The sequence below is a fragment of the Galeopterus variegatus genome, unplaced genomic scaffold, assembly GCF_000696425.1.
Source record: "Galeopterus variegatus unplaced genomic scaffold, G_variegatus-3.0.2 Scaffold3676, whole genome shotgun sequence".
Lineage (NCBI taxonomy): Eukaryota > Metazoa > Chordata > Mammalia > Dermoptera > Cynocephalidae > Galeopterus > Galeopterus variegatus.
The window spans coordinates 23,763-47,448 of record NW_007729787.1 but is presented as its reverse complement, the minus strand read 5'-3'; the positions used below and the strand labels follow the sequence as shown (position 1 = coordinate 47,448).

General features: G+C 36.1%; 1 protein-coding gene across 5 annotated transcripts in view; it reads right to left on the bottom strand.

Moving 5' to 3' along the window:
* Positions 1-9,824, bottom strand: part of NETO2 (neuropilin (NRP) and tolloid (TLL)-like 2) — a 59,987-nt gene extending 50,163 nt beyond the window's left edge. For 3 of the 5 annotated variants that reach the window (XM_008585699.1, XM_008585696.1, XM_008585698.1), the window contains exons 1-4: positions 9,558-9,789; positions 8,656-8,904; positions 1,652-1,696; positions 1,440-1,567 (exon numbers count right to left, since the gene is read on the bottom strand). In XM_008585699.1, the coding sequence (XP_008583921.1) occupies positions 1,440-1,567; positions 1,652-1,696; positions 8,656-8,904; positions 9,558-9,789 (654 nt within the window). Of the gene's footprint in view, positions 1-1,439; positions 1,568-1,651; positions 1,697-8,655; positions 8,905-9,557 lie in introns of all 5 variants that reach the window. The other 2 variants (XM_008585700.1, XM_008585697.1) reach the window with 2 other exon arrangements.
* Positions 9,825-23,686: the final 13,862 nt, after the last annotated feature.

Sequence of the window (23,686 nt, the reverse complement as noted above, 5' to 3'; positions counted from 1 at the left end):
GCATTTATTTTTGCCCACCTGGAAGGTTTTATGAGCCCAGGACCATTTTGTTACTTTTTGGGCTTAGTGATTCCTAAATAGAGTAGGGAATATAAGCTCATATCCTAAACCCTAATAAAGGCAGGTTTCTAGGTATAAAGTCTCAGTAGAGACCCCAGCCTCACTCCCACACACACCTGAGACCAAGCCCAGAAAAACAAGTTTGTCATCAACATGTGCTACTGGAAAATTTCTTCTAATCTACCCTGTCATGTCAATCATCTCCCTTTGAGAATTCCAGTTTTATGTGAGAAAGTCTCACAAAGTTCATGAATCCTAAGTCTTTGATTTTTCTCAATCTGGGTTTTAAATCCCAGCTCCTGGCATGTCTAGCCCTGGGCAGTAACAGGTTATTGAAATCAGCCAGGGGCATTTATAACATCAATTTTAGTCTATTGCTTTAATTTATAGTTATTTCTCTTCATTTCTATTACATAAGAATTACTTTCTTTTTTCTGGAGCTTACATATGCTTTTAAAAGGATATTTGTTGTACGAGGGTACTTCATAAAGTTCATGGAAAGATTCAAATTATCTTTTAATTCTATTCTTCCATGAACTTTTTGAAGTACCCTCATATTTTACCCAACGTTCCCAGGTGTTTTTTAACAGGTAGGTTTTCAGGTTATGTAATCTATCATAATCTATCATAACCTTGAATATGATTTCCTGATTCTTTAAAGGTATGTTCTCCCATCCTCACTTTCTATTCTTTTCTCTCTTTTTACATACATACACATAAAGTATAACTTTAACTGGGGATATTCCTAAAAGTATAAATTAAAAGCAAAAAGCTAAAGTAGTGAGCAGCCAATCTCAATCTGTCAGTTATTAAAACATTCTTCCCTGCAGTACTTTCTAGTAAAAGCTTCACATGATTAGCAGAGGCAGCATGGTAAGAACACAGACTCAAAACATTTGTTTTTGTTTTCACACTGCTATGACTGACTCTTGTGACGTTTGAGAAGACACTTTAACCTTTTGCAGCCTATTTTTCCTCCTTGCAAAAAAGGTTTTTATAAATCTGTGGTAATAGTAATCAATACTTGTACTCACCAATTAGGAATCCACGGGTTTTAAGAATCCTAATCTTTTAAAATTAAGAATCTTAATATATGTATAATATTCCTGAAATTTATATTACAGTTAATTTAATTTTCTTAAAAATTTTTTTTTCTCTTTTGAAGCTTGGAATATATTTCAGCTTATTTAACTGTAACAATGTTACAATGCTAGGATCTGAGTAGATGCCCAATAAAGTGACTTAAAACTAATTAATTTTTAGAAAGTTGTTATATCAGTTTATATGATCAAGAAACATTTACACAAATCAAAATAACACATTATACAAATCATGTCTTACTATGTTCTTCTTTGAAGTGACTCAATACATAATAATACCTTAGCTTTCGGAGTAGCTTTAATTGTCCATATGCAATCAACTGCTTGGCCAGGTTTCGTTTTTTCCTCTTGTTCTACCTGACTAGAACGCACTATTCCATCAGCTCCTGAGAGCTCAAACTGACAATCTAGAAAAAAATAAATGAATAATAATGAAAGGAAAATAAGACTTATCAAAAATGCCATGAGGAAAAAGAAGTAATATACTAAACCTGGGATGGGATTTAAAATACCTCCTAGGTAAGTAAAGTCTGGATCTGTAACAGAAAAAAAGAAGAAAGTCATTGGTACTGAAATAGTCACTCTAAGGTTTAATGTCTTAAGTTACATCTAATGCTCCATTTAATAGCAAAGTAACAGCTTTTATTGGTGTAGACTACACATCACTAATAGGATGATTAATAGGAAGAGCTCACTAATAGGATCAACATTTATTTAATGATAGTGTTTATACTTGTGATCCCATCATGAATTAATCATTTATTTATGCTACTTGAAAATTCACATCAACAGTCAAAAGTAGTAGTTAGACCACTGATGGATAAATGGATAAACAAAATGTGACATATACAATACAATGAAATATTACTCAGCCTTAAAAAGGTATAAAATTCCTTTTCTGCTGAAATCATTAAAATCTTCCAAACTTTTGCTTAAATGGATAGTAGTGATGGCTGCACAATATTATATATGTATTTAATGTCACTGAATTGTACACTTAAAAATGATTAAGGGGTAAATCTTATGTATATTTTACCACAGTAAAAATGAATTCTTAAGAATTACAAACACAGGTTATTTTAAAAAGAATTACTTGAAAGTTTAGATAGCCCCTGCATATACCAAACTGCAAGAATGGAAAAATTACTGGATAGTCTAAAATGTCTCAGAACTGTTAGTCTGGGAAACCTATTTCAATACACAGTTTATTGTATGTGCCTGGAAGCTCAATTCTTCTTAAAATTGTTGTCTTTAATTACAGACACTTTAGGAAATTATCAAATTACATATTGAAAAAAGGGGAAAAAAAGTATTAGCTTAATTTAGAATACATTTCAGAGACTGTTCTTTTTTAACTTAATAAACTAAATAAGCCTCCCCTTGCTAAAATGGGACAACTAATAGACACTTCACCTCTTTGGCAGAAAAATGTCAATGAGATATTCAAATCTTAAAGCATTGCGGAGAAAGGCCATGGGAGCAATCTGGCAAAATAAGCAGAATTTTTTCATATATAGGCAAGAATTCTAGGATGTTGTCATTATTGCATTAAAATTTCCATAATTATCCCAGTTTCTTCCAGAAAGTAACAATCCATTAAGAGCCTCTGCCTCGACAAATATTACCAATGGCTTAGAGAGTTCCATTAAAAACAAACAAAGGGGGGCCGGCCCGGTGGCGCACTGCTACAGTGCGCCGCTTGGGAGTGCGGTGACGCTCCTGCCGAGGGTTCGGATCCCACATACAGACCGGTTCCCGCTCACTGGCTGAGCGAGGTGCGGGCGCAACACCGAGGGTTGCAATCCCGTTGCCGGTCCGGTGCGGGCGCGACACTGAGGGTTGCGATCCATTGCCGGACACGAAAAAAGAGACAACAAGGAAAACACAAAACAAACAAACAAAGGGGCCAGCCCAGTGGCGCACTGCGCCACTTGGGAGCGGGGCGGCGCTCCCGCCGAGGGTTCGGATCCCATGTGGAGACCGGTTCCCGCTCACTGGCTGAGCGAGGTGCAGGCGCAACACCGAGGGTTGCGATCCCGTTACCGGTCAGTAAAAAAAAAAGAAAAAGAAAAAAAAAAAGAAAAAAACCCCTAGCTAGTTTTTCACCATTGTTAACAGGTTTCTAACAGATTTACCGCTCCTTTGATAAAATTTATTTTATAAACATGACTTTAAATAACAGCAGATACAGCCATATTTTAGCTAATTGTGCACTGCTTACTTATTTTGATGTGTCTTTTTTTTCTTTTAGTGATAAAATTGTGGAATCCTTACCCACATTATAAAGACAATATGATAGAGTAGGAAAAGTTGCCTGAAGAACTGGAATCTAATCCTGGATTTGCCATTATACAATCTAAGAAAATTAATCTCTGAGTCAGTTTCCTTATCTATACAACAGGATGTTACAAAATCTTCCTGACATTACTGTCATTAGCATAAAATTAAATACAATGTATATAGAAACTCTGAGGCATTATAAAAATACAAGTGTAGGTAATAAAGTCTAGAAATGCTAAGCATTTCATAATTTGCCTATTTAAACTATAAGCCATATAAAGTTGCTCTCGTGATATATACTAGTAGAGAAAAAAGAACCACTTTTCTCCAGAGTAAGCATCTTTACATATAAAGTTGGCAGACTTTATTTTTTAATGTTTAAAAACTTTATTCAAATAAGAGCATTGTTTTTGACATGTTTTTAACTTTCAAGTAGTCTCAATTTATATGCAAACATCTAATTCACATATAAGATTTTGTAACTGTGTGTTTATGACATCAAAGTATCAATTACTTCAGTTAATTGATTTAGTTAATAAAAGTCAAATACCTAACCAATTTAATCAAATCAGTTATTCTGATATAATCTATTGTTTTTTTCACAGGGCAGAATATCCTGTGTATCACCCAGCCATCTCACTAGTACTGCTTTTGAATTGTGGTTAACTACACATAAAATTAATCATGTTAAGCATTTTTAAGTGTATGGTTCAGTGGCATTAAGTACATTCACGGTGCTGTGCAACCATCACTACTCTCTATTTCCAGAATTTTCTTTTATCATCCAAAGCTGAAAAGCCATACCTATTAAACACTAACTCTCCATTCCCCTATCCCCTGGTAACCTACTTTCTATGAATTTGACTACCTTAGATCCCATATATGCAGGAATGAGGGGGGTGCCACAGGCATTAACCCCACCCCACCCCTCCTCCTTTTTCTTTCTCACATCCAATTTCCTTCCCCTTTCCCCTCTCCCCCTCCCTCCCAACTGCTCCGCAACATCATAGAATGTAAAAAAAAAAAAAAAGGAATATTAATAAACTTATTAAAAAAAAGCAAAAAAAATTTTTTTTAAATAAAAAAACTAATTGAAAAAAGATCCCATAAATGGGCATACTTCATATATGGGAAAAAAGATCCCATATATGAGCTTCACTTTATTGTGCATTGCACAGTAGACAGAGAAAAGTCAATGCCTGGCTTCAAAAATTTAAAGGACAGAATAACTCTCGATGGGGGCTAATGCAGCTGGTGACTTTAAGTTGAAGCCAATCATTCCAAAAATCCTAGAGCCCTTAAGAATTATGCTAAATCTACTCCACTTGTGCTCTGTAAATGGAACAACAAAGCCTAAATGACAGCACATCTGTTTATAGCATGATTTATGGAATATTTTTTTTTTTTTTTGTCTTTTTCCGTGTCCGGCAACGGATCGCAACCCTCAGTGTCGCCCCCGTACTGGACCGGGGACCGGCAACGGGATCGCAACCCTTGGCACTGCTCCCGCGCCTCGCCCAGCCAGCGAGCGGGAACCGGTCTGTATATGGGATCCGAACCCTCGGGCGGGAGCGCCGCCGCGCTTCCCAAGCGGTGCACTATCCAGTGCGCCACCAGGCCGGCCCGATTTATGGAATATTTTAAGTCTACTCTTGAGACCTACTGCTCAGAAAAGTAGATTCCTTTCAAAGTATTACTACTCATTGACAATGCAACCTGGTCACCCAAGACCTCCTGATGATATACAAGATTAATGTTGTTTTCATGCCTGCTAACATAACAGTAATTCTGCAGCTCATGCATCAAGGAGTAACTTCAACTTTCAAGTCTTTTTTTGGTGGATGGATGATAAGGGCATCTGAAACCTTGAACTTGTTGTTATCACCACCATGCTCTACTGAGTGAACTAACCCACTAGTTGATAGCAACTATTATTTAAAAAATATATTTTGTAAGGTTATAGTTGCCATACATAGTGACTGCTCTGTTAGATCTGGGCAAAGTAAATTGAAAATCTTCTGGGAAGGATTTATCATTCTAGATGCCATTAAGAACATTCATGATTCATGGGAGAGGTCAAAATATGAACATTAACAGGAGTTTGGAAGAAGTTGATTCCAACCCTCATGGATGACTTTGAGGAGTTCAAGACTTCAGTGGAGGAAGTTAACTGCAGATGTGGTAGAAAAAGCAAGAGAACTAGAATTAGAAGTGGAGCCTGAAGAGGCTACTTAATTGCTGCAACTCATGATAAAACTTTAATGATTGAGGAGTTGCTTCTTATGGATCAGCAAGGTAGTTTCTGGAGATGGAATCTACTCCTGGTGAAGATGTTGTGAACACTGTTGAAATAACAAAGGATTTAGAATACTACGTACATTTAGTTGATAAAGGAGCAGCAGGGTTTGAGAGAACTGACTACAAACTTGGAAAAAGTTCTACTGTGGTTAAAACTCTCCCAAACAGCATCGCATGCTACCGAGTAATCTTTCATGAAAGGAAGAATCAACTGAAGTAGCAAACTTCATTGCTGTTTTATTTTAAGAAATTGCTACAGCTACCCCATGCTTCAGCAGCTACTGCTCTGATCAGTCGGCAGCCATCAACACTGAGACAAATCGTCCTCCTGCAAAAACATTATGACTCGCTAAAGGCCCAGATAATTATTAGCATTTTTTAGTTATAACATATTTTTTAAATTAAGGGACATACTTTTTTTTTTTTTTTGCACGTAATGCTGTTGCAAACTTAATAGACTACAGTATAGTGTAAATGTAATTTTCATATGCACTGGGAAACCAAAAAATTTGTGTGACTTGCTTTATTGCAATATTCACTATGCTGCGGTGGTCTGGAACCAAATCTGCAATATCTCTGAGGTATGTCTGTGTATGTGGAATCATACAGCATTTCTCCTTTTTCTTTTATCCCAAGCAAGAGTCTGTACCCATAACACACTATCTCCCCAATCCCCTCATCCCCTGGTAACCACCATTTTACTTTCTTTCTATAAATCTGACAACTTTAGATAACTTATATAAGTGGAATCATACAATTTTTGTCCTTTTGTGTCTGGCTTTCTTTACTTAGCATAATGTTTCAAGGTTAATCCATGTATCAGAATTTACCCAAATGAGTTAACTTATGTCCATGCAAAAATCTGCACATGGATGTTTACAGAAGCTTTATTCATAATTGCTAAAATTTGAAAGCAACCAAAATGTCCTTCAACAGAATGGATAAATAAACTGTGGTACATCCAGACAATGAAATAATATTCAGTTAGAAAGAAGTGGACTATTAAGCTATGAAAAGACATAGAGGAATGTTTTATGTATCTTGCTAAGTGAAAGATGACAATCTGAAAAGGCGACAGACTGTATGATTCCAATTACATGACATTTGAAAAAGTGCAAAACTATGGAGATAGTAAGGACTGGTGGTTGCCAATGGTGTGGGGGGAGGAAGGGATGAGTCGGTGGAGCACAGGGGATTTTTATTGCAGTGAGACTATTTTGTAAGATACTGTAATGGTGGACATGTCATTTTACACATTTGTCCAAACCCACAGAATCAACAACACCAAGAGTAACCCCTAATGTAGACTATGGACTTTGAGTGATTATGATGTTAGTTCGACTGTTAACAAATGTACCACTCTAGCATCAGATACTGATGGTGAGGGAGACAGAAAGTAGGTGGTAACTCACTTCAGTTCAATTTTGCTGTGACCCTAAGCCTGTTCTAAAAAAATCAAGTCTATTAGGCGTATTTTACTTTATGAAAATGTTATCCTTTTGGCACTGAGCAGATAAATACTGAAGCAAAACTTAAAAATTTCCATAATTTTTACTGACAGGGAAAAAAGGTTTTATGCTTTTCAGGCAAAAAAAACAGTAGGCAATAAAGCTATTTTGTATAGCATGACCCCAGTTTTGTTAAACAGACAAAATAAACAGATGTACAAATACATCTGAAGGAATACATACCAAATTGTTAACAATGACTTCATATAAGGGTGGAAGAGTTATGGATATTTTCCTTTCATTTGGATATATTCTAATTTTTTTCAAATTTCTTTCATGAAAAAATAAATAAAAGCAAAAGATTATATAGTTGCTAAACTAAGTTATTTTTTCATCTTGTAAGTACTGAAGACAATAACATGTACACCTTTGTGTTTCTGTATTAAAAATGAGTATTCTTACACTGGATAGGGCTTTATAGTTCTCAAAGTGTTCTCACAGTCTTCTTATCTACTATGGGGGAAGTAAGACAGTGTCGTAGGCTGACAGTGTAGTAGTGTCATAGTCTGAATGGTGGACCCCCAAACACGTCTACATCCAAATCCTCATAACCTGTGAATATTACCTGACAGGGTAAACAAAGAGTGAATATTATGTACAGGGCAAAAGATGTCATTAAGTTAAAGACTTTGAGAAGGGGGGAAAGATAGGGGAAGATGCAGGCACAGACTGAGGTGATGCAGCCACAAACCCAGGAATGTGGGGCAGCCACCAGAAGCCAGAACAGGCAAAGAATGAATTTTCCCTCTGAGTTCCTAAAGGGAGTGAGGCTCTGCTGGATTAAAGTCTGGATAAATAAATTTCTGTTTTCAATAGCCAAATTTGTGGTAATTTGTGATGGCTGCCTCAGGAAACTAATACAGCAGGTATTTTCATTTTACCAATGGCAAATCTCAGGTACACTCTATGCTTAATAGTCTTACAGCTATTAGGGGGCAGAGAAAGGACTCAAACCCAGATCTTTTACCTCTAAGTGCAGAGCAGTATTCTTTCTATTGTTCAATATTTCCTAGAGTACTTATTCAAAGGAGTGGTTAATTCAATCAGTCCAATGAAAAAACCCCGCCAAAATAATTTTTACGGAGATTATAAAAACAAGACAATTTATTGAATTATTTAAAAAAATGTTTTCTTTTCATGTTGTTGGCCTTGAGTATATGCTATAAAACATAAAGAAATCTGAGAAAAAAATGTGACACCATCTATGATACGCTTCAAAATTCAAGTGATACAGTTCTATTTCCAATTATTAGTAAATTTTCATTTGTTCATGAACTGATTTCCCTTTGACCTTGTGAATTTCCTTAAGGTCTTGATTTCATTAACTTGACCAAATTATCTCTTTTCTAACCTTAAGACTCTAAAATCAAAGCGAGACACCCACCCACTGAAAAGATGACATTCTTTACCTGGAATAAATGAATATTTTGCTCGAAATCCCAGTCCTTCAAGTTCTTCATCAGAACTAAACTTAATCCACATGAATCTTCCTGTTGACCTAATTAATGGAGGGCTTTTCATGCCACAGTAACGATCTATAAGAGGAGAGAAACCAAACGGCCCATCTCGAACTTCCAAGTGATCAAACCGACATTCAAATGATGGTTCTATGTAATAACGTTCATCAAAGGTCAACTCTATCCTTTGACGTGGAGCAGCTGGAAAGTAAGGGTAAGCAAATCAGCGCAACACAAATAAGAATATAAATGTACTAACACAAATGAGAAAAACAAAACAATTGCTCTCTTACTGCTTCCTAGATGAGGATCATAACAAGAATTATTATTCATAAAAGTCATAATAAATGTTATATTTTACATTAATAATAATGGTACTCTGTAGAAGTACAGTTACCTTTCTCTGTAGTGTATATTTATCAAATTAGTTAAACGGACTTGGACTGACTAAAATTGAAGTTGAGAAGCATTAACTTACATAGTTCATGAGACACAATGTACCATGATACATAGAAAAACAAACAGAAGAAATGAAAGGAGCTCGCTGATGTGGATATAAACTTGCATAAAGACTAATAAGGGTGTCAGTAAGTTTAAGTTTCTTATCAGAAAAGTTTCTCATATATACTGATGTACCTAGTTGAATTATACTTTAGGAGATTCAAAATTCCCACAAAATGTCAACTATTACTTTATTAATGTATTCAATATTCAGATATGCTTATCATTACTAGTAAGAGTTTAAATTCAAATACATGTTTAAATTTTGTTCAAACTGGTTTAAAGATGAAATTTTACCAATACATTTAGTTTTACAGGAAAGTAAAAATAAAAAACAGAAATTTGTCAAATACCTTCCAAAATGTAGATACACTCCTTGTTTGGTGGATATGAGTCAGGGTAATTTGGTGAAGCAAAATGACCTCCATTGCTGGTTCGAACCCAAATGCCACACTGGGTTGCAGGAATGTGCTTGATTCCAATATTTTGTCCATCTTGGGTCTTTTGGGCCACTGCAATTCCTTCCACTACAAGTATTGTTATTAACAACACTTTGAGGACCGAGCAGAGCTGCTCCAGGGCCATGTTCCCGAGCGGCCCGGCGCTTCGCGAGGGGCTGAAGCGGCCGAGTGAGGGAAAAATAACATTTAAAACATTAATTACAGCAAAAGAGAAAAGCATTCTTCTCTTTCCCCTACAACTTTCCAAACAATTGCCCACTTCATGTTACATATATATACAATTTTGTAAGCACCATTGCCAAATTTAGCACAATAGAGTACAGCAGAAGCAAAAGAAAAGTTAAGATTTTGTGCTGTGCTCACTCGAAAAACTCACTGCTTGAGGACAAGTTTGCCATGAAAGAGAATAGGGAAATAAAATGCTTATATTTTACAAAGGCAAAACCTTCTGGGAGAATCTGATAAATCAATGAAATTCAGTTCTGACATAAAAATAAAAGAATCCCAGAGGTTGCTCTCTGATATGGTACCCTTATATTTAGTTGAACACAAAAGTCAAATAAGATTCAAAGATTATAGAGGAATTTTAGTTAAAAATTGTAGATTGAACATGTGCACTTAGCTCTGCTCTCTCCTCAAGCTCCACTTAAACAACAGCAAAAGGATTTAAGAGCATAAACCCATAAGTACAAAGAAGTAGATACAACTGCAACACCAGGCAGTACTTGGATGTGGGACAAGTGGTGGTGTGCGAAATTGAGCTTTTTAAAAACACGAGGCTGCTTAAAAGTCTGTTTAGAATCAGTTTACCTAATACTCTTCCATACTCCACAAATCTAGGTGGCTGCTGCTCTATCGCCACATCAGAAAACTTGAGATTATTTCTTTGGAGAAAGTAAAACAGGGTTATTGGACTAGGGGACACCAGGCACAGCTAAAGGTGAAAATACTAACCTGAAAACAGGGAGATGGTGAATGTTAACATCCTTGAACAATACTCCCAGTTCCTCTCTCACTGAAATCCCCAAAGGCTGCTTGGTCAGAAATAGAGCCTCTAAGCAGGAAATGGATGATTCTTCTCTGGGGAATCTAATCAGCCCAGAGAAAGACTCAACAATGCAGACACAGGGGTTCTCTGATGTCAGATCATTTAACAGTGAAGGCCACAGTAAACAATCCCTACCCACCCCTGCAGACAGCTAACGATCAGCTTTTTAGTGCCTCTCTTAAAATATAAGCAGACATTCAAGGATCACCAGACATTTGAGGAAAGCCTAAAATGTGAAAAACAGATCAAAACAAACAGAAACAAAAGCAACTCTGAGGATCAAAGACTTGTAAGAAAAATTTTAAAAATAACAACACAAAGCAGAACTGTCATTTAATCTCCTCAGAGAGGTAGAAAAGTATATCTATAAAACAAGAATAAGGACTTTCTAAAAAAAAGAATATTCAGAAACAAAAGAGAGCTTACAAAAATAGAAGAAAAATAGAAGAAATGAAAAAAGTAGTAGAAAGTTCAGAGCAGAGGTCAGCAAACTACGGCCCTGGGCCAAATCTGACCTGCTGCCTATTGTAAATTAAGTTTTACTAAAATATGAGGGTACTTCAAAAAGTTAATGGTAAAATTAGTATGATCTCTTAATTCTATTTTTTCCACGAACTTTTTGAAGTACACTCATACATCCATGTTCGTCATTTGCATGTTATCTCTGGCTGCTTTCACACCACAATAGGAAGAGGTGATCAGCTGTGCCAGAGACCATATGGCCTGCAAAGCCTTAAATACTTGCTAGCTAACCCTTTACAGAAAAAGTTTTTTAAACTCTTGGTTTAAAATATAAAGTGGAGAAAGTCTCCCAGAACATGGAGCAAAAAGAGAGATGGAAAAATAGAAAATATAAAAGCAAAAACAGGAGGGCCATAACTAAATAATAGGAATTCCTGAACAGACAGAAAAGAGAAAATGGAGAAAAAGGAATTTTAAAAATTAAACAAACAGGAAAAAAAAAAACCACCTAAACTTAAACACAAAACTCATATTGAAAGAACTAGATGAGTGACTTAATGTTAAAGTCTGAGTACTTATTTTACCAGAATTATAATCTAAGTATATTGAGAAGGTGGGACAAATGGAAAGCAAGATAACACTTGCATGTGGATGGGGTGAAAGGTAGGTACATGAAAGAGCTAAATTCTCATTTTCTGTGGTGAGAAACCAGTACCTAATGTCTAAAACTAAAATAATCAAGAAGTATAGGATGTTATTTAGAGATATGAAGGGAAATACCAAAAGAATCAGCTAAAAGATTAGTTATTTCCACAGAGCAGGAAATGGGATAGGGTAGAATGGGGGACAGATTTTTCCTAATTAATTTTTTTGAACGCTTTGATTTTTATCATATGTATGTATTAACTTTGATAAAAATAAAAAATAAGTAAGATTATATAGGAAATGCTCTAAACTCTGACATGAAAATTTGGCTCAAAAATCACACTAGCAAATCTTCCTTCATAATTCAGTACAATCAGAACAGGACCAATTGGCTTTGCATAAGATATTGATGGAAATGTTTCATTTGTTTACATTAGAAAAAAGGTTTTGCTGAGTGATAAAGTATGAATCTCAGTTAATTTGGGGACATAATCCACAGTGTACTAGGAGTTGCTAGTGATGCCAATTTTTAAAATTTATCAGGGCAAGACCTTATGTTGGCAATTTACTGTAGTTAACTGTCATTGAACCCAATTAAATTGAGGCTGATAGGTTGACAGAAAGCCGTAGGTCATTGGAACACCCCAGAGGGATTATGGAAATAGTATTCAAAAAATGCAATCCTTTTAAATAAGCCATCCCACTATCCTGAACATGCAATAAGTTATCACTGTAAGTACTTTACCTTGGGTCTTTTGGGCCACTGCAATTCCTTCCACTACAAGTATTGTTATTAACAACACTAGAGAGATAACAGAAAAGAAAAGTTAAAAAATTGAATCTAAACTACATTTCACTAAGTCTATAAAGAAAATCACATGACAAAGAAAGATAAACTAAAGCCACGATTTCTAACATTCACTATCAACATTTTCGTGTTAAATGTTATGTTCTGATTTACTATTTGATCTTTAAGACAACCCCCCAAAGTACATAACTGATTTTATACTCATTTATACAAGCACCAATAACACATGGTATTTAAAGCATTTTTCAACTTGACAGGTTTTAAAAAAATGCTTTTGGTTTTTTGCAACAGACTTCACTAGCCCTAACTATTCCTCTACTTGCTGCACTCCACCTCAGAGTTTATGTGCATTATGGCTAGCCCTGCAATGTGTTGTCCAGGTGTGAGCTCAATTACATTACCTGACTTGTGAGAACATTCATAATAAGGACAGAAGTAAGGAGGCAGCAGTCTCCTAGAAATCAATTCAAACCATTTTATAGTTGTGCAGTACTATGCTGTGTTCTGTGTTACAAAAACTAGCCATATTTAGGGACCAAAGCTTTTTTTCCTTCCAATTTGAACACTTCTGACACTGAATCAACAATATATTGAGTTGTTTTGCATGTGTATTTGTTTTGAAGATTTAAAAAAACATTTCATTTTTACGAATGGTGCTCTCTCCCTTTCACTGGAAACCACACTACCAGCCTGCCTCAAACTACTATGTGAACTACAGTTATTCAACCAAAAAGCACTTATAGAGTATCTACTGAAGAGCAGGCACTGAGGGTACACAGGTGTAGAGAGAGAAATGTAGCAAAACGGTTAAGAGTACCAACTTTAGAAGTTAGATGAATCTAGAATGTGGTCCCCAGTTTTGCCTTTTACCAGCTGTGAGGCCTTTTCAGCTCAGTTTACTTATTTGTAAAATGGGGATGATGTACTAACAGCACCAACCTCATTGGTCGTTTTGAAAATTAAATGAGATGCATGCACAGCACTTTTTATGTGCCAGGCATTCTGCTAAATAAATGACAGATATTACGACAAACTAGCCTCTGCAAGAAGTCAATCTATGGTCAAAGACAATCTACAAAACAAAGTGAAAAGGCGTTTAACAGGAGGTAGACAGAAAGCACAATGGAAGCACAGAGAAGGAAACCATCCATTCTGCTGGGATTAATGGGAACAGGGTGAGGAAAAATTGAGAAAAATAAGTATACTCTGGTTGGACCTTACAGGACTTGAACTCAGCAGAGGAAGAAAGGTAGTGTTTAAAGAAAAACATGAGGGCATGAACACTATTCTATAGGTCTTAGGGGAACTCTGGGTAATACAGTATGGCTAGCTTTAGGAGGGGAATGTTGGTAGAGCAGGTTAGAAAAAAGGTAGGATGAGATCTGGTTGACAGATGTCTTGAATGCCATGTTAAAGAGTGTGGCCTTTTGACTGTAATGAGATGCCATTGTATGTTTTTAAACTAGAGAGTGACATAATCACATCTGTGTTTTAGACTGATACTCTTGATGGCTGTGTGGAGTCTAAACTTTTATTTATTTATTTATTTATTTATTTTTTGTCTTTTTCCGTGTCCGGCAATGGTTCGCAACCCTCGGTGTTGCCCCCGCGCCTCACTCAGCCAGTGAGCGGGAACTGGTCTGTATGTGGGATCCAAACCCTCGACGGGAGCGCCGCCGCGCTTCCCAAGCGGCGCACTAGCGCAGTGCGCCACCGGGCCGGCCCTGGAGTCTAAACTTTTAAAGAGAAGAAGGGAAATCACCTAGGAAGCAAAAATGATAATGTCTTAAAGCAGAGCCATGGAAGTGGAAATGGAAAGGAGGAGAGATTAATGACATGTCTCAGATGTAGAGTCGAGTGCAACTTGGTATCCCATAGGACTGAGGGGTGAGGGAGATGGAGGAACTGAAGAGTTTGCTAGTGTAAGTGACAGATACATAGTCATACCATTTGTTCACTCAATAGCATGTACTAAGTATCTACTACCCAGAGTCACCAATGTACAAACATATGGTTCTTGCCATTCAGTTTATATCTTAAAATCTAATTATTTGACCTCTTTATCTTTGGTTTCTCGCATCCTTGCTGACCTCTGTCTCCTCTGTCTTCTCGCAACAACTTTAATTTTCCCTTTCCCTTTCTTCGGTTGCTGGTAATGGTGAAGATCTCATGTTATATAGGAACAATCCTTCCTTCAAACTCTTGATGTCTTTAGATTGGATCTGAGTTAGAGGAATGAAGTCTTGAAATTTGGTTTTTTAAACAGAATATTTATGATCAAAAAGAAAATCCAGGGTTATGATATTTGATACTTCAGCAAATAACACATCCATTTGTATCAATTTGTCGTGTTAGAGGACACTATCTGCCAAGGCCTATCATTCAGACCATACACAATTGGTCAAAATTTTCTGCTCAGTACACCCTTCCTCCTCACAGGTGTAACTATTTACCGGTTTTCACATTTATAATTCACAATTTATAAGCAAGTAACCAAGGCCAGCAGACAGGAGGGCAAGTAAGATATCAACAAACCGAAACCAGGACAACAACAACACAACTATGACAAAATGATGAACTATGCCAGAAAGATTATCATATATAATGACCAATAGAAATCTGTCTGTGTAAAATAACTGATTTATGAAATTTGCACAGACTGCACAACTGAGGTAGAACAATCACACTAAAAATAAAGTTGCAAGGCCAAATAAACCTATTATATTTTCTACTTTTTTAGAGGGCTGCTCACAATTTTTTTTCTCCAAATAATTACTAACTATTCACAACTCAATCAAATGAACTGTGTCACTGAATATAAAAATGATATATAAAGAATAGGACATATCTGCACAGCAATTAAGGACAGAAATATTTACTGATATTTTGGTGATACAGTAATGACTCTCAATCATTTTAAATTCTATATCATAATAAACAATTTTTTGAGTTGTGTAAAAGGACCTTTATCATTGCTTGAGTTATAATCAGGCTGAGATATTAAAACAAATTCTATTAATGTGAAGCACTGCAATTATTTAGTACATGGAGCAGTTCTGTGGTGCTCTGTTCTGTCTTCAGTGCCAATCTGCGTGCCATTCCTCCTCTTCCTCTTACCAAAAGCACAGTAATTTCCCTAATCCAGAAATACCTCACACGTGGAATTCAAAGGTAATGTACTTAAAAAGGCACTAATTCTTTAAGGTAGAAAATCACTCCAAAATAAAAATTCTAGGCTGGCTGGTTAGCTCAGTTGCTTATAGCATGGTGCTGATAACACCAAGATCAAGGGTTCGCTCCCTGTATCCACCAGATGCCCAAAACAAAACCACAAAAACCCCACAAACAAAATAAAAATTCCTAATTCCATAACCAAACAATGTCATTATACAGAGAATTGTTTGTGATTCCATGCTTGAAAAAAGGAGTGTCTACCATTTATGTCCTGACTTCTGGTCTTGGAGTTTAATTTAGGCCTTGTAACAATGTGTACGGATCTGATTTAAAATAAAGTCACTTAAATGATAAGGACAGTTGCTATTTAAAGTGTTAAACAGAGATCCTCAAAACCACCCCTTTATTCCACCTGTTTTTACCCTGAATTACTGTTATTTTAGCTCCAAGCAGAGAATCTTGTCCCCACGCCTTCCAGTTTAAAGGCCTTACTTTCCACTGTAAAAATTTAAAGTCATGTGTATACTTTTCACTGTTATTTTATAGTGGCAACCCTGGGCAATGCAATAAATACTGGAAAGAAGACAAAATTATTATTCATGGATAATGTTATTCAAAGCCTAGAAACCCCAAGAGAATTACTTGGAAACTTATTACACCTATTAAGAGAAGAAAGAATGAAATAAATTAACAAGTAAATAAATAAATAGAATAAAATGGAGAAGTAACACCTTTCTGGATAGTAAAACAATGTTGTAAAGGTAACAATTCTTTCCGGTATTTCATACATGATCCTTATTCTCCAGGTGCTTATAGATAAGGAAAAGAAAAACTCAGAAACAGACATACATATCCATGAATTTATTATAATATATGTGATATCTGAAACCCTTAGTAAAAGGATGGATTTAATAAATGGTTCTAATATGTTAATATTTGGGAAAAAAATAGATTCCCTACTTCAAGCTAAACACAGAAATAAATACTGGGTTAAAAAAAAAAGATGAATTATGCATATACTTTTGGGTGAAGAGCACCTTCACTTACTAAAGACAGAAACACAAATAAAAACTACACATAACTGGGGGGATAAAAGATTATATCATCAGAAAAATGTGTCAAAACACAAACAAAAAATTCAGCCTTACTAATATAAAAAAAAAAATGTAGATTCTAGTGTTGGTCAGTATATAGGAAGCTGACATATACACTGCCATTGGATTGTAAACTGGCACAACTTTTTGGATGTTAATCTGGTAATACATATTGTAAACCTTAGTTTACAAATGTGCAAATCCCACCCAGTAATTCTACTTCCAGGCTTGGGAACTGAATCACTGGGACAGTGATTCTCAAACTTAACTGTGCATCATCATCATCTGGAGAGCTTATGAAATCACAGCTGGGGTGGGGGCGGTGGGCAGGCACTTTCAGAGATTCTAATCTAGTAGGTCTGGGCTGGGGCTTATGAATCTGTATTTTAACAAATTCTCTAGTGATGCTGAAGCTGCTGGACCTGGGACCACACTTCGACAGCCACTGCAGTAGGATAGTTTACTGAAAGAAACAGAAAGAGACTGCCTTTTTTCTCCTTTGGTGGTGGTAGAGACATATTTGGACCAATACAGATGGAGCAGGGCAAGGGGTGGGCAAAAAGTTGAGTTGGTTTTAGAAATACAGGACTTGAGGTGAATGCTCTACTACCTATTCTTATAATACCCCTACAAATACATCTGATTTTGAGCATCTGCACTTGCCGTGGACCTCTTTTTGCTTACACAAAATTATACTGCCTAAAATCTGCTTTTTCTAGGAATCCTTTCCAGACTAATTTTACTTGACAGCATTCAGACTTTCCACTTCTGTGACTACTCAACAGCTCTTTCTCTGTCTGGTTTGTTGCTTTCACTGATCTTGCACACTCCTATAATGTCAGCATTAGGTTTGACGTGAGTAATAGAAAATCTAAACTGGTTTAAAAAAGATAGGAGTATATTTCTCTGTCATGAACACAAACTGGAGATAAGGAGTCGAGGGCCAGAGTGAAGGTATATCATTACCAGGGACCTAAGCTCCTTCTGTCCTACTATTTAGCTGTGTGACTTTCATTTCCAAGGTTAACTTATGGTCTAATATGGATGCTGGAGTGCCAGCCATTATATCTTCAATACAGCTACCACGCTGCATTCTAGTCAGCAAGAATGAAGACATGATAGAGGACATCTCCTGTCCCTTTAAAAACACTTGCCCAGAATCTACAGTTATCTCAAAATGAAAAGTTAAAATAATAAAAACAACACTTTCCCTAAGCTTCACACATCTTCTACTTACATCTAACTTGCTAGACTTAGTCACATGGCCACACCCAACCCTAAGGGAAGCTAGGAAATACAATCATTATTTTGGGCAATTGTGTGCTTAGCTAAAATTCAGAGAATTACTGAAGAGGGGTAAAATGGATATCTGGAGATAACTGCAAATTTCTGCCACAGTCCCCTACAGTCTATTGTGTTCACTGCAGTCAGTGGTCTTTTCAAAATATAAATTAGACCATGTCACAGCCTTTCATAAAATCTTCCAACAGAGGTCCCATTATATTTAGAATAAATCAATACTCCTTACTCTGACTTCAGAGGTCCTCTGTGGAACTGGAACCTGACTACCTCTGGCCTTCCGACTGCTACCTATGGCTACACAGGCCTCCTTCCCACCGCTTGCACACACCACGCTAATTCTTGCCTTAGGGACTAGCTATGCCTTCCGCCTAGCATCTCTTTGTATGGCTGGTTCCTTCCTGTCATTCAGGTCTTATGAGGCTTCCCCAATTTCTAACTAAGCACTACATTTTCTCCTTCATCTTGCTTTATTTTCATTATCACTTATTTTACCTGGGTTTATTTATTTATTTTTTTGGTTTGTTTAATGTCTGTCTCTTCTTGCTAGAAAGAAGGGCCTTGTCTGTGTGATTCACTGATGCAGTTCCAGTGCTTAGAAGACCGCCCGGCCTACAACAGCACTCAATACAAATTAGATGAATACATGAAGTGACTAAGCATGATCCTGATGACATCATCTTTGTAACCACAACATAGAGTACAGAGAGCCCTGCACTAACAAACTGACAAGCACACATCTTGGTTTAAAAGTAGCCACACATATGACGCTTGTTTTTATTTGAGCATAAATCAGGGAATGGGAAAAGAATTGAATTTTTTCCTTCACCAAACACCTAGTCACTACTCTTATTTTTCTCAAACTGGCTCAATTTACGTTTGTTAGCAAAGTAATCTCTTTCTAAGCCTTCATGTTCTAAGTATCTGAGTGGTAAATATAAGTCTGGTTAATTCTAACATGAGATGCCAGAATGTAACCACCACCTAATTAGTCTCCCTGCTCATTACTCTCTTTTTGTTTATTTTTGGCACCAGGTCGGTATGGGGATCCAAACCCTTGACCTTGGTGTTATCAGCACCATGCTCTCCCAAGTGAGCTACTGGCCAGTCCTCTTTTTTATAATGAAAACAGAATGGAGTTTAATTAGAGTCCACATACTACTTGACACAGCAGTAACCTGTTTTTGATAAATTATGTCCCAAAGAATAAAGAAAGTACTCAAATTTAATCAAACTCAATATGACTTTATTAGTTAAGAAAAAAAATGGATGGTGAACTTTGGGATCACTCCAGCCTACATACTAATTACACTGCCAATCACCTTTATAAGACAGAATAACTCTGTAGCACAAGTGCTTTCACTTTCCTGCAGAATGTCACAAACTCCTTGTTAGTCAAAGTGCTCTGAGATGACAGTTTTGTATGCGCAACTTTAATTGCACAAGAGTCCTCCTTTGACATCCACAGCAACTACCATCAAATTTTAACAGGATCAGGTCATATCTGAAAGAGTACTTGGCATCTTCTAGTGCTGTAATTTCCCATATATTATTCTAGTAATATTTATTTATTTATTTATTTATTTATTTATTTATTTATTTATTTATTTATTTATTTATTTATTTATTTATTTATTTATTTATTTATTTATTTATTTATTTATTTATTTATTTATTTATTTATTTATTTATTTATTTATTTATTTATTTATTTATTTATTTATTTATTTATTTATTTATTTATTTATTTATTTATTTATTTATTTATTTATTTATTTATTTATTTATTTATTTATTTATTTATTTATTTATTTATTTATTTATTTATTTATTTATTTATTTATTTATTTATTTATTTATTTATTTATTTATTTATTTATTTATTTATTTATTTATTTATTTATTTATTTATTTATTTATTTATTTATTTATTTATTTATTTATTTATTTATTTTTTTAAAAGATGACCGGTAAGGGGATCTCAACCCTTGGCTTGGTGTTGTCAGCACCACGCTCAGCCAGTGAGCAAACCGGCCATCCCTATATAGGATCCGAACCCGTGGCCTTGGTGTTATCAGCACCGCACTCTACCGAGTGAGCCACGGGCCGGCCCTATTCTAGTAATATTTAAATCAATATGTTTTAATGTCATCTTGATTAGGAAGAATTGAACTTTCAGATTAGTATACTCTGTAATTTTAAAGCAATATAACAAACATGGTTGAAAAGTATCAGTTCTCCAAGGCCACTCTGATGTTTGAGAGGGGCAGGCCTCCCACCAGTCAGAACAACCTTGCTTTTATCCATCGTTCTTTTTGTTTTGTTTCAAGTACTTCCTCATAAGAGTTCCTTTGTATAACTCCTGCAGTTAAGAAAAGTTGGGAAACCACTGGATTAGAACACCTCTTAGGATCCTCCTATCCAATTCAAAGACCATAATAATTGTGATCTCAAAGCGCCTCAGATATTTCTTAGTATCAACAATTATTCTGTAGGAGCATCAATAGAAAAAACGATAGGAGATTGTGCTGAATGGGTAATAACCCAAGAGCAGAACCTGGATTACCGTTTTAAAATTTTAGATATGAACATTATTTATAGTCTATCATTTTTCTATCTTATTCCACAAAGGACAAATAAATGGCTTGGACTTGAACTTGCTTTGTAATACATGTGTTTCTCCTAAATGGTGAGTTTGGTTTAAAAATGTAGTTAAACTAGATTCTAGTTGTGAGTTTACTATAATAAAACCATTGTTTGGTAAGAGTTTTCAATTCACAATGTTAAAAGTTTTCCACCTCCTGGGGAATAAAACCAAAAAGTTAATTTTTAGCAGGGCTTTTCAGTACTTATTTCTGTATAGTTAGTTCACTTTCTTGGATGAGGCTTAAGAATGAAGAACAGGAGTTGACACTTGCACAATCTCAGACAAGATTTTAAAAATATAGTGTCAAGGAATATTTGTGCTCTGTTACATCAAAATTTTAACCACAGTTTGTACGGCTTTAAATATTGCTGAGACCAATAAGGATTCTTCTGAAGCAAGTGTGCAGAATGAACAAGAGCAATAAAAAATGGGTTTATAATCCTAATGTAATATATATATATATTTTTTGTCTTTTTCCGTGTCCGGCAACAGATCGCAACCCTCAGTGTTGCCCCCGTACCGGACCGGGGACCGGCAACGGGATTGCAACCCTCGGTGTTGCCCCCGCGCCTCGCTCAGCCAGTGAGCGGGAACCGGTCTGTATGTGGGATCCGAACCCTTGGGCGGGAGCGCCGCCGCACTTCCCAAGCGGCGCACTTATCCAGTGCACCACCGGGCCGGCCCCTAATGTAATATTTTTATGGGACTATAATGCTTAGTTAACTTTGACAGAAGGTAACTCAAATTTTGTAAGACCTCGAGTGATCATAAACAGTTAAAAGTGAATTATTCTGTTTCAACAATATACGAAAGGCTTAAAAAACCTAGAATTATCCTTTTGGCTTCACTGCTGAAAGTAAAACAAAAAAACTCAATGGCATCTTAAAGAACTAAAATTAGTTTCTACCTAAATTCTCACACACTCATTATGCCTGATTTGTTTTAGTAGAAACTGACCACAATATTCCAAACAAGGCTTCTGGTAGGTAATATCTATAATTATGCAAATGTTAAGCAGCTGCTTCAGATAAGAACCTCTTAGATGTTGAAGCAATTCACCTATTAGGATAGTTAAGGGATTTTTTTCATGCCTTGAGGCATACAATGAATGGTAGAGCTGGGAAAGGCCAATATTTTCTTAAAAGGTAATGTTTTAAATTTTAAAATAAGTATTTTTATTAGGTAGTACACACACTTGGCTAAAAACCATCAAGTGATACAAATGGGTGTGCAGTGAAACATAAGTCCTCCCTTCACTCTCGTCTTTCAGTCCCCTCTATTTCCTTCTCAGAATCAACTTTTGTTAACAATTTCCTGAATCTTTGAGGACCGATTCCCAGCATTTATAAGCACATGCCACAAAAGACTTAAAATAAGCTTGCTTTCTCCCTAGTAAGCCGACAACAACAGCAACTTAGCTTGAGCTTTAAATATACTCCAGCATGTGAAAATAGTGTAGGTTGGGTAACATTAAAAAAAGAAAAGCCAGATACTACATCGTTTTCACTGTAGATATGCCATCACCACAAAACCCTTTCCTGAAAGGTGCAACCTAATGCTTCTCCACAGCGGCCAGAGAGGGCAGTGTGTACTCACCACAAAAGCAAAGGCAGAAAAGCTGCGACTACCTTCACCAGTGGAAGAGCAGCTGCTGAGACTGCCCCATCCAGCTCAGTCAAGTTCTGCAGGTGAAGCTGTATAATACATCTATGTGGCTTCTTCCCCGGTGGCTACTCTCACATCGAGTGTCATTATGATGTTGATATGTCTACCACGGTCAGTACGCAATTAGAACAACGGAAGAAAACTCAGATAAGCAAGCAGTATCAGAAATCCTACTGTGCATACGGTTTATAAGAGAGTAAAACAAAATCTTAATTTCCAAGTAATGACTATATAAATTAATAATTACAGATAAGAAAAACTTACAGGAGTCATATCAGAGCTCTTTTTAATTGCAATATAATGAAGGAGTCACTAAGAATTTACGGATTGACTTAAATATTCACCGGCTAGAAAGTCCAGGGTTACCTTGGTACAAGCTGTATGTATAAGTACACGGTTCGGTAGTTTAACGTTTCAAATTAAATGGATGAAATCGCAATTATGAATTTAGGAAGACTTGGAGTAGATAATTTATCCAACTAAAATTAAAAGCAAAATTACATTGAACTTTGTAATAAATTTGAAGTGTTAATATGAACTAGGAAAAACACCAAAATTTGTCACCGAACAAATACTAAGAAACAATTAATGATAAGCTGCACATGACACTGTTGATACAAAGCTTTAACTCCCCTTCAATATGTAAAAGAACACTTTATAATGTGACAAATAAACAGATATTCAATTTTCAGTTTAAATCAGTAGACACATGACACTGTTGATACAAAGCTTTAACTCCCCTTCAATATATAAAAGAACACTTTATAATGTGACAAATAAACAGATATTCAATTTTCAGTTTAAATCAGTAGGGGAACAAGGGAAGTCCTTTATTGAGTGGTGGTGCTGTTTTCCCTTTGAGAATTGAAAAAAGGATTTATTCAGTCCGAGTTTTAGAAGCAACTTTGTATCACAATCTTAATTATCTCTCTATATAAATTTTTATCTAACATAGCACCTCCTGGGAAATGCCAAGCGGCTAGAGTATGTTTTCGAGCTTTCTGCACTTGATAAGCCGACTGTTTTAATTGCCGGTACAACAAATCAGAAAAAATCAAACACAAGCGACAGGGTATTTTGAGATCTCCGAGAGGGAGCGCGACGAGTGTCATTCCGCGGAGCTGCCCGTCCCGGGAAGCGCCTGGGGCGCAGCGCCGAGCAGCCGCGCTCCCCGGGGGC